The following is an 11,209-nucleotide window of genomic DNA, read 5'->3' as shown; positions in this document are numbered from 1 at the left end:
GAAGGCAATACTCCCAAGGTTGATACATAAATTCAAAGCAACCACTACCAAAATTTCAACAATCTTTGCAGAAATGGTCAAGCTGATCTGAAAGTTTGCATGGGAATTCAAGGGATGTCAAGTAGCCAAAACAATACTTAAAACAAGAATAAAAATGGAAGACTCACACTTTCAATTTCAAAGATTACAAAGCTACAGTAAGCAAGCCAGAGTGGTTTGGACACACACAGATCAAGAGAATAGAATGGAGAATGTAGATTGAGAGTCCAGAAACAAACCTACACTTGTGTAGAGTCAATGGATTTTCAACAAGGGTACCAGCCCCATTCAACGAGGAAAGAGTAGTCTTTTCAACAAATGGTGCTGGGACAACTGGTTGTCAATATGCAAAAGAGTGAGGTTGGATTTCCACTTCACACATATACAAATGCTAACAAAATGGATGATACACCTAAATGGAGGAGTTAAACTGTAAGACTCTTAGAAGAAAACAGATATAAATCTTTCGGACTTTGGATAATGGTTTCTTAGACATGACATGCAAAGCACAAATCACACACACAAAAAAGATAAGCTGGACTTCAAGTTTAAAAACTTTTGTGTTTCAAAGGATATTATCAAGAAAACAAAGAAAATGACTGAAAAAAGTCACTATAACCATCATTTACTGGTTTAAACTAATAACACAGTGGCTTACTGATGTCACTGTGTATGCCTATAGATGATTTTGTATTTTTGAATGAAAAGACACTTGTACATTCCTGAAAAGAAAAAGAATGTGAAATGACAACTTACAGAATCGGAGAAAATATCTGTAAATCATATTTAAGAAGAACCTACTATCCAGTCAATATAAATAACTTTTATAAGTATAAGAAGAAAATCCAATTAAAAATGGGCAAAGAAGGGGCGCCTGGGTGGCTCAGTTGGTTAAGCGTCTGACTTCAGCTCAGGTCATGATCTCATGGTTTGGGAGTTCAAGCCCCGTGTCAGGCTCTGAACCAACAGCTCAGAGTCTGGAGCCTGCTTTGGATTCTGTATCTCCCTCTCTCCTGCCCCCTTCCCTGCTCACACTCTGTCTCTGTCTCTCAAAAATAAACAAACGTTAAAAAAAAAATGGACAAAAAATATGAACTGACATTTCTCCAAATATGACCTACAAATAGCCAATAAACACATAAAAAGATGGGCAACATCTTTTTAGTTATCAGGAAGTGCAGTCAAAATCATGAGATACCACTCCACACCCACTAGGATGCCTATAATTTGAAAGATGGAAAACAAGCATTGGTGAGGACGCAGAGTAACTGGAACCCTTGTATTGTTGGTGGGAATGTGAAATGTTGCAGCCACTATGGAAAATAGTTTGGCAGTATTTCAAAAAGTTAACCAAGGGAGTTACTACATAAGCCAGCACTTGCACTCCTAGGCACAAACCCAAGAAAAATGAAAACTTCGGTCTACACAAGAACTTGTACGCCAATGTAAAAGCAACATTATTCACAGTAGCCAAAAAGAGGAAACAACAACCCAAGTGTCCACCAACCGATGAATGAACAAAACCCAGTTAAATCCACACAATATATCGTTCAACCTTAAAACGAATGAAATTTGGTATATGCTAGAACATGGATGAACCTTGAAAATACTATGCCAAGTGAAAGAAGCCAATCACAAAAGGACAAATATTGTAGGATTCCACTTATATGAGTACCCATGAGAGACAAATTCAGAGAAGCATGAAGTAGAAATAAAGATTACTGGGGCTGGAGGAGGGGGAGAATGGGGAGTTACTGTTTAATAGCTAAACAATGTTTGGGATAATGAAAAGTTCCAGAAATGGGCAGTGGTAATGACAGTTTCACAATACTGAATGTACTTAATACCACTGGATTGCATACCTGAACATAATCAAAATGATGAATATTAGGTTTGCACATTTATCAAAATTGAGACAAAATTTTTAAAGAAAGAACAGAGTATTAATACACATTACAACATAGCAATATATTTTCAAAGTTCACCTAAGTGAAAGAAGCTAGACACAGAGCACCACACATTTGGGGATTCTATTTATGTACAATGTCTAGGAATAGGAAAACTCACAGAAACAAAGCAAAATAGGAGCGATCAAGGGGTGTTGAGGGATAGGAGAGGAACTGCCAACAGGTACAAGGCTTCTTTTCAAGGTGATGAAATGACCTGGAATTATGTCGTGTTGATAGACGCACAACCTTATGAATACACGACAAACCACTAAACTGCATTTTAAAAGTGTAAACTTCATGGTATGTGAATTCTAACAATAGCAAAGGAAGAAAAGCGATGAAGACAAAGCCTGAGCAGTGTCAGTGTGACTCACAGGCAGGACCCCATTTGGAAGATGACAGCCAAACCGGAAAATACATCAGACAAGATGGTGCCGGAGGCACAGAGCCACCAGCCTTCTTTTGCCTCCCCTTTCATCTCCAAGCCCCAGGCATTTGTCACAGAAGTTTCTGTCCACTGCCCTCACACCTTCTGAATTGCTTCAGGTCTCCTATCACCGACCTGGATCTGTCCCCTAAACCCTGGCCCCATTCCTAAACGGAATCATGGGACAATCTGCCACCTAGAAACCATCTTCTACAGGCCACCTCAATCTGGCTGTTCTCACCAGTGAGTGAAACTGAAGTTAATACATCTCTTTGCCAGTTATTCCTGTTTAAACATTTTTCTCAAATGAGAAAGCTTCAAGCAAGTCTATTCTTTGGTTTCCTTTGTCACTCATAAAACATCATCATCAGGTCTAGTCACTCGTTTTTGAAAATATTTCCAAAACTTTTATCTGCACAACTCCCACCTTCTGAAACACATTCCGGGATCCCCGTGACAGGCTTAGCTGCAACACGCCTGAAGCAGTGCCTCTCGTGGAATGGAAAATTCACTAACAAAAGTCTGTCCCTTCAACATGTCCTGCATATGGTGGTGTGCTGGTAAATGTTTAACAATCAGCTCTTGGGGAAAGGGTGCCTTGCAGGGTGTGCCCATTCCTGTGGTGTAAACAGTTTAACTCTGGCTGATCTCAAGCTGCCAAAGTAACATTAACCAGCTCGTAAAACTTCCTGGGCCATTTTACAATTGGCTCTCACGAGCTCCTACACACTACCTGCGTGCTACCAACCTTCACGTCCTCCCTAAATATCACTTTTATAACCTCACTCTCCTCTTCCTTCTTCTTCATCAAGTCCAGACCCATCCGTACACATTTTAAGGTCTTCTTGAATCTGGTTACCTGAACTCTATTTTCCTGGTATTCTCTAAATGTAACCTGTGCTGTAGACTAAGTGACCACCAACCGGCCCTTGAACAGGCTCTTCTCACTTCTACACCTTTGCTCATCCTTTTCTCCTGCCCAGAATTATCTTCTGCCTCTTTCTCTGCCATTTCATCCTTCTAGACTCAGCTACTGTGCCATTGCTTCCAAGAAACTACTACCAGATAGGCTAGCCCACAAAGATTTTCCTCCTCTGAAAGGCTATAGTACTAGATACTACAGGGATTTCTTGGTCACTGGGAGTACCTTTGATCTCCCTACCTATGTTACCATTATGTGAAGCCAAGGACCCTGCCTAGATGGCACGTCCCACATGAAGCTGAGCAAAAGGCTGGGAACAATGGCACTCAATCAACACCAATTTCCCGCTCTGAAGACGGAGAACATTTCTATCATGAGCAGGTAGCAAAACCTGTGGCTGAGCAAGACAGACTTCACACTCACCTTTTAGTCTCTCCTGCCCTGTGGAACAGAAAGGCACAATCCAACAAGAACAAAGAACAAGAGAACTGGTAACAAGCCCAACATGTCAGAACAGATGGCAGAGTCTGACCAACCCATCAGAAGGGAGCACCAATAAAGAAGGGGCTGGTCTACAGCTCAGAGCCCCAGGAACTGACAGAACGAGCCATCAGAGCTACTGTAGAAGTGGAGCTGAATAAACAGGACACGTTGAACATTGCCACTCAGTCCCTGTCCCTATGCATCCAGATGGCCACTCCTCCCCACCACCTCCAGGATCATGGAGTCTATCTTCTGGAGAAATGGAATAGAACCAAAAGAGTTCTCGATTCAGGGACAGCAGAGGGCAGGAGGGAGGTAAACTGGTAACAGGGTTATTAGAGGACCGTTTCAGTAACAGCCGGAGAGGCCCTCTGTCCCGTTCCCCTGTTCGGCTCCCGGCGGCTCCCAGCACGCTGGTAGCCAGGCATTCACACAGGCAGGCGATGGAGAACAGAGTGGCTCCTGCGGAAACAAGTGAACAGAGACACGTGGGAGGCCAAGTGAGCACACTGCGACGTGCCCTACCAAGCACTTCCGATGCCTCTTTCCCATCCTAATGGGCAGCCGAAGATTGCAAGACATTTGAGGAAAGCCTCTATGGAAGAGACGGCCGCCTGTCTCCCAGTGGCTGTCCTCCCCTCTCCCATAGGAGCAGGATTTTTGGCTGGGCACACGTGCAATCGGAATATAGGGATTTGCTAGCTTTCCTTGCAGCTGCTGGTTATAGCCAAAAGACAAGGTTCTGGAAAACATCACTCAGTGTGAGGGTCACAGGTTCATACTCTCAGCCCTCTCTTTTCCCTCCGGTGCTTGGAATTTAGAGGCCACCATTCTCAACCACAAGGCCCAGAGCTCTGCCCTACAAATGGGAACACAGAGAGATGGAAGAGTGCTCAGCATCGGAAACCATTACGGAGCACAGCTACCAACCAGCCCTGCTTTACTCACCTCAAGCCTTTCACATAAGAAACAGTAACACTGACCTAATGATAGGAGTCTGGGACCTACCACCAAACCTAAGACAAATGGACAATATCCAATGGGCAGGAAAAAAAAAATCAGGCAGAAAAAGAATGGAGTTTTTTTTTTAATCTGAAAAGCAGAGAGAAGAAAATTACAACCAATACTCAAAACATAAGAAAAGCTGATGTATGCGTGAAACAAGAACACAATGCTGGGGAAAGTTAAAAACAAAACAAAACAAATGAATGAACCGTTCCTCAGATGAGATGGCAAATAGAGTCCAGGACAGCTCCCAGACAGTGGGATGGCAAAAGCGAGATGGGCAAGGACAGAAAAAAAGGAAAGTTGAGGCTCAATCCAGGAGGACTGACAACCAAGAGTCCCAAAAAAGAGAAGACAGAAACAAGGGCAAATTACCAAAGAAATAGATGAAGGAAGTTTCCCAGAACACAGGACAGGTTTCCTGAAAGATGCACCGGGGGTTCAATACCAACAAATTTTAAAAAACACAAACACCACTGTAAAATTTTAATGACGCTAGAGGAAGAAAGATCCTTACATCCTTACAGAGAAGAAAAAGAAAAAGCCACATATAAAGGTACAGGAACCTAAATTTTATCCAGACTTCCTGACAGCCATTGTAAAGCTAGAATCAAACAATATTCTTCAAAATCTGAGGGATGATGGCTGCATGCTAGAATTCCTAGAATTCTATACTCCGTATGCCAACTGCTAAGTGTGAACTACAAGAATATTTTTAGAAATGGAAGGATGTGCTCTATCAGCACAAGGGGGCAAGTGGAGAAAAACAACAGGAAGTCCACAAACAGAACCACAGGGCAGCCCAGGATGAGAACACTGAACCAGAACACCAGAGAGCAGAGGGAAAGCCCTAGTGGGAATTAGAGATCCACGTTCCAGAACGAGAAGCAAGAGATGTTAAAAACAGGAACTAAAGCATGTCGAGTATCAATTCACAATGCCAGAAAAAGCAGCAAACAGGCTTAAAGAGGGACCACCTCAGGGGACCAGACCCGGGAAACAGGACTAACAATGGAAGGACTGGTCTGTTCACTGGAAAGGTCTTTCCCATGTGAGCAAGCTCGGTTTCAAAAAACTTTACAACATTAATAGTATCCACGATTTGAGCCAACTATGAGCCCAAGCCTATACCCTCCACGTTTAGGACCCTGATTCTATCAGCATTCCGAAAGCGTGCACACACACACACACACACACACACACACACACACGCACGCATTCTCCAGTCTCCGTGTCTCTCTCTCAAGCAATACGCAGAGACCAAACATGGCAGATACCTTTAGCCACCTACCCAATATCGATCTCCCTCCCCCTCTAGCAGAGCCTCTACGTCACCCAAAGCAGTGGTACGCCAACTACATTTCCTAGCTTCCTACAGTCAATGGGGTCCGCTGAATATGGGTCTGGCCAAGGATATAAAAACGAAAGTCACCGGGTTAAGGGAGTACTTCTGGAGAGCTCTTAACATGAACACACCACACTCTTCTCCCCTCCCTCCTTCCTGCCCAGGTGACCATGTGATGCTACAGGCTGAAGGACCATCTCGGGGCGAAAAAGACAAGGAGATGTTTAAGGGCAGTGGAGCAGGAAGACAAAAGGAACCTGAATCCCTGATGGCTTTGTGGAACTGATCTACCACCCTTGGACTGCCTCCCTTCTCATTTAAATAAAAATTAAATCTGAAGATTTTTTTTTTTTAATTTTTTTTTCAACGTTTTTATTTATTTTTGGGACAGAGAGAAACAGAGCATGAACGGGGGAGGGGCAGAGAGAGAGGGAGACACAGAATCGGAAACAGGCTCCAGGCTCTGAGCCATCAGCCCAGAGCCTGATGCGGGGCTCGAACTCACGGACTGCGAGATCGTGACCTGGCTGAAGTCGGACGCTTAACCGACTGCGCCACCCAGGCGCCCCAAATCTGAAGATTTAAGTTTTTCAGGATTCTGTTGCTTACAGCTGAATACAAATTCTGACTGATTTAGGCTCCCTTCGCAAATGAGAGAAAATCAGAATACCCCTAGACTCGCCTCTAGAACCTAGGGCACAGTTTGGCACACAGAAAACGCTTATAGTATTTGTTGAATGAGTTACAAAGCAAACAGTGAATTCCTGTCAGCATAACCTATGCAAGAAGCCAAACCACAATCAGAAGCCTGGTGAGAATGGAGTCACCTCAGAGAGCTAGAGAAAGCTCCACCGTCAGAGAGACAGGAAATGAAGATGGCAAGTGGGATGGAAAAAATCAGTTGGTAGGACCTAATCCTGGAATGAGAACTTTTAAAGACTTTTTACTGAAATACACACAAACGTACACACACAGGTAAAACAAGTGGACAGTTCAACAACCTTTCACAATCTGAACACACCCACGTAACCACATCCAGACACAAACACAGAACATTACTGGGCTCCTCAAATCCCATGTCCCCTCTCTCAGTCATTATTCCCGGCATGAGGATTTTTTTAATGAGATTTTTTTTCAAAGACTGCATATGAAAAATAAGAACAAACAGGAACATTTAAAAGTTTTCAGGTTGTTTTTTTTAGAGATGGGAAGAGAGCCATACATGTGCAACAAGGGGCTTGCTTGCATGTGCTGGGGAGGAGGGGGGAGGAGGAGGGGCAGGGCGGGGAGAGACTATCCCAAGCAGGCTCTACACTGAGGCGAAAATCATGACCTGAGCCCAAAAAAATAAATACAAAATAAAAATCAAGAGTTGGACACTCAACTGACTGAACCATCGAGACACCCCAATAACTTTGTAAAAACATTTTCAGGGATGCCTGGGTAGCTTTGTCAGTTGAATGTCTGACTCTTGGTTTTGGCTCAGGTTATGATCCCAGGGTTGTGGGACTGAGCTCTATGTCTAACTGAGCATGCAGCCTGCTTAAGATTCTCTCTGCCCCTGCCCCCAGGCCCCCATGCTCTCTCTCAAAGAAAAAAAAAAAAGACCATTTTCAGGGTCTAAACTTAAAAATTTATTATTTTTGGTAATTTCTACACCCAACTGGGGGCTCAAACTCATGACCCCATGATCACGAGTTGCGTGCCCTTATGACTAAGCCAGGCAGGCGCCCCTAAATTTATGCTTGTGAAGCATCCTTACCCGTTTATACCTCACTTTGGCATCATAGAAACGACTTTGGCGGAAAAGATAGTTGCCAAACTCCCGTTCGGTAGCTGCCACTTTTAGGACCTTCTGAAGCGGAAACTGATCTTGTTGCTCCTGAGGAAAAAGGACAAGGACACCCAACAAGGAAACTGAAAGCCGTGACACCACAGTGCAAGTGTTCTTATAGATGTTAGGGTTTCTGCTTCAGATGACGCACTGGGCCTGGTGCCCCTGCAGAGGTCGTCTCTGTGATGCCCGGCAGAAGACAAAGGGGGTTGCTATTGTTACTACTCCCACCGTAGACACCAGAGCCACACACTGGTCTCCCTCAGTCCTTCTAGAGATGCTCCCTGAAGAAGCACAGTCTCACGGAATCAGAAACTGATGGAAGTTGCCAAACAGAAAGCGGGTCTCACAACCACCATTTGTCCAACAAACATTTAAGAGATTTTGGTCTGCCCGGGGCCCTACTGGCCTTCATGGCCACAATGCTGTGCCCTGGGTACAGGTCAATCACCCACGAAGTCTCTTTTTAAACACAGATGTCCTGGCCCTATCCACCCCTTCCCCCACTGAGATTCTCAATCAGTACACCAGAGGTGGGCCCCAGGCATTTGCAAGAACCGGTTTTATGGGAAGGTCAGAAAAAGGGAAGGGCCCTCCCTTGAGGCAATGACAGCTTAGCTGGGGAGACATCATATCCAGGTACAAACCTGGGTGGACATCTAAGGACACACATACAGGGTGGGAGAGCAGGACTGAGAGTGCATATGGCACCCACGGGATGGGTGAAGTGAGAGGCCACAAAGAAAAGACAACATCCGAGTTATGAGGGCAGCGGTCATGTGTTCCCACTTGCCTGGGACTTTCCCCATCTACACCTGACGTCCTGGTATTCCATCTAGTTAATACTCTCTTCTGCTATCAAGTATCTGGGGTTGGCCAAGAAACCGTATTTCACCCTAGGTGATCACTACCGATGCTTGACTTGTTAGAAACCCAACTTAATGTTGAGAAGCCAACGTTCATGGTTTTGCAGGGAAAACGAGGCAAATGATGACTAAAAAAAATCACCTCAAACTGAGGGTCCAGAACAAACCCAAGGCCCAGCATTGACCTAGAACATCTGCCCATACTCAGAGGTGTACCAGGAAGCAGGGGAACTCCTCCGCCGCCACTACCACTGCCACACAGGAGCCTTGTGGTGGGACGTGGGGCAGACTATCACGATCGAGGTAGGGGAATTACCAAACACACTAGCGCATGCTATCTGTTAGTATGGACATCTGTGCTCCAGAACTTACAGCTGAAAGGGCACAAAACTTGTCTGACTCAGCGGAGTCCAGGAAGTCAAGCAGCTCAATCTCAAACAGGACAGTAGTGTTTGGGGGGATCAAGGGAGGGCAGCCCAGCGTTCCATAGGCATAGGCTGGTTTGAACAGAAACCTGGCCAGCTCTCCTCTCCGCATGCTCAGAAGGCCCAGCTCCATGCCCCAAAGTGTGATATCTGGAAGAAGGGAAAAAGAATCTGAAGCTCGCCCAGCATCCTAATCCAAGGTTATCAATTTCTTTCTTCCTGAAGTCCAGATCTTTCCACAACAGACTCCGAGTGTTCTGAACTGTGGTCCCAACTCACTTTTCAGTTTTGTTTCCCCGCCACCCCCACCGTTGCCAAACCAAGACTTCCGTGGCCTCTACATCACTGCTCGTGTTCCTTCTTCCTGCAAGGAAGTTCCTGCTTCCTCACCCCACACCCAGCTTCTACCCTGACTGAAATCTTACTCAAACTTCAGGGCTCATTTTACATACTCCCTCCTTCATGAAGCCTTCCCTGATCTTCCCAGCTGGAATCAACTGTGGCTTCATTAAACACTCCCGCAACACTACTTATACCTCCCAGGACCTCATCCAATTCTGTGAATGCAATCCACCTCTTCCACCACGTTAGTGGAAATATTCTAATCATCTGAGTATCTCTTCTCTTTCCAGCATGAATTATGGATACTAAACCCTTGCTTGATTAAGTGTCCAGTTGACAAATGAACAAGCCCAATAGTTCTTGGGATGCAAAGGTAACCTTGCCAGGTAAACCATCTCCCAAGTACCTAGGCCTCAGGGGGAAATGCGGACAAGACCATGATTGGTGTAGCAAAGCCCGATCTCAGAAAAACCAATTCAAGGACTCCATGCTCTGAAAAGTTTCCCCAAACAATTCCTCCTTTTGTAGTTGCTAATCTCAACTTACCCTCTCCAAGTTTCATCAAGCGAGGAGTTTTCCTAAAGCAATTAGAATCAAAAGGCTTGTCCATGTGCTCCAGATATCCGGAATATTTCACTAGGACAGGAAAAAAAAAAAAAACAATACAAGGAAAATCAAGAACATGCACCCCTCCATATCAATTCTCCGTTACAAAAGAAAAGGGAATTCGATGTGCTCAAGTCGCCTCCCACCCACAGTGATAGGAAAATCTTTGCTCAACATTTAGATGCCTGCCCCTTGGCCGTGAGATTCAAGAGCTTGGTTGTGAGGTACCCCGCGCTCAGAATGTCCCTTGTTTACACTGGCCTCATACAAAGGGGAGATGGGTTCCCTCGCTTTCCCTTAAAAGCCCGAATTGTAATAAAGCGAGAGGGATCTACCCTTCTTTTGTGTGTGTTTTAAACCTTGCCTTCCCTCCCACCTTTCTAGGTATAAAGCAGAAAACACTTGATGACCGGTACTTTCACATCTCCTGCTGGGTGGCAGATGACGGTACCTAGCACGGAAGCATCGGGTGTCACCAGCTCTCCAGCACCCTCTCGGATGACATCCTTCAACACGCCCCGGTCCCCGGAAATGTCCCGCATCCTCCGACTTAACCTCTGGTATGGAGACTTGCGGGGAGAAACACAAAACCTCAGAGCGCCCCGCCTGCACCCCGACTCCGGCACCCCCTGCCCGCGGCTTCCCAAAGCCCAGCCTCTCACCTGGCCGGAAGCGTTGTCCCCTTGCAGGGCCCCCGGGTTCCGCGCGCTGCCCCCCATCGCCACGTGGCCTGCCAACGCGCACGAGCCCTCAACCCCTCGTTCTCCACCTGGCGGTGGCCCAGCCATCCCCTTTATACCCCGCCGCCCGCTCCCGCCGGTGGCGTCCGGGGCCGCGAGGAGGCGCTCAACGTTTCGCACCAACAGCTGCCAACTGCCCTGGGGCCTCCGGTGGTGCGTGGCGGATCACGTGATGGGACGTGCGACACGTGATGGGGCAGTGTGGCGCCTGATGGGGCACGTGGCG

At 46.0% G+C, this 11,209-nt stretch overlaps 1 protein-coding gene across 7 annotated transcripts in view; it reads right to left on the bottom strand.

The window, feature by feature from the left end:
* Positions 1 to 11,146, bottom strand: part of FKBP6 (FKBP prolyl isomerase family member 6 (inactive)) — a 71,286-nt gene extending 60,140 nt beyond the window's left edge. For 5 of the 7 annotated variants that reach the window (XM_006942035.4, XM_006942036.4, XM_045048055.1 and 2 more), the window contains exons 1-5: positions 10,906 to 11,146; positions 10,695 to 10,812; positions 10,184 to 10,273; positions 9,243 to 9,445; positions 7,933 to 8,052 (exon numbers count right to left, since the gene is read on the bottom strand). In XM_006942035.4, coding sequence (XP_006942097.1) covers positions 7,933 to 8,052; positions 9,243 to 9,445; positions 10,184 to 10,273; positions 10,695 to 10,812; positions 10,906 to 11,031 — 657 coding nt within the window. In that variant the 5' untranslated portion in view covers positions 11,032 to 11,146. The remainder of the gene's footprint in view (positions 1 to 7,932; positions 8,053 to 9,242; positions 9,446 to 10,183; positions 10,274 to 10,694; positions 10,813 to 10,905) is intronic. The other 2 variants (XM_006942037.4, XM_006942038.4) reach the window with 1 other exon arrangement.
* Between the last annotated feature and the right edge of the window lie 63 nt (positions 11,147 to 11,209).

This window comes from Felis catus, chromosome E3 (genome assembly GCF_018350175.1).
Source record: "Felis catus isolate Fca126 chromosome E3, F.catus_Fca126_mat1.0, whole genome shotgun sequence".
NCBI classification, from domain to species: domain Eukaryota; kingdom Metazoa; phylum Chordata; class Mammalia; order Carnivora; family Felidae; genus Felis; species Felis catus.
This window is presented reverse-complemented; position numbering and strand designations above follow the sequence as displayed.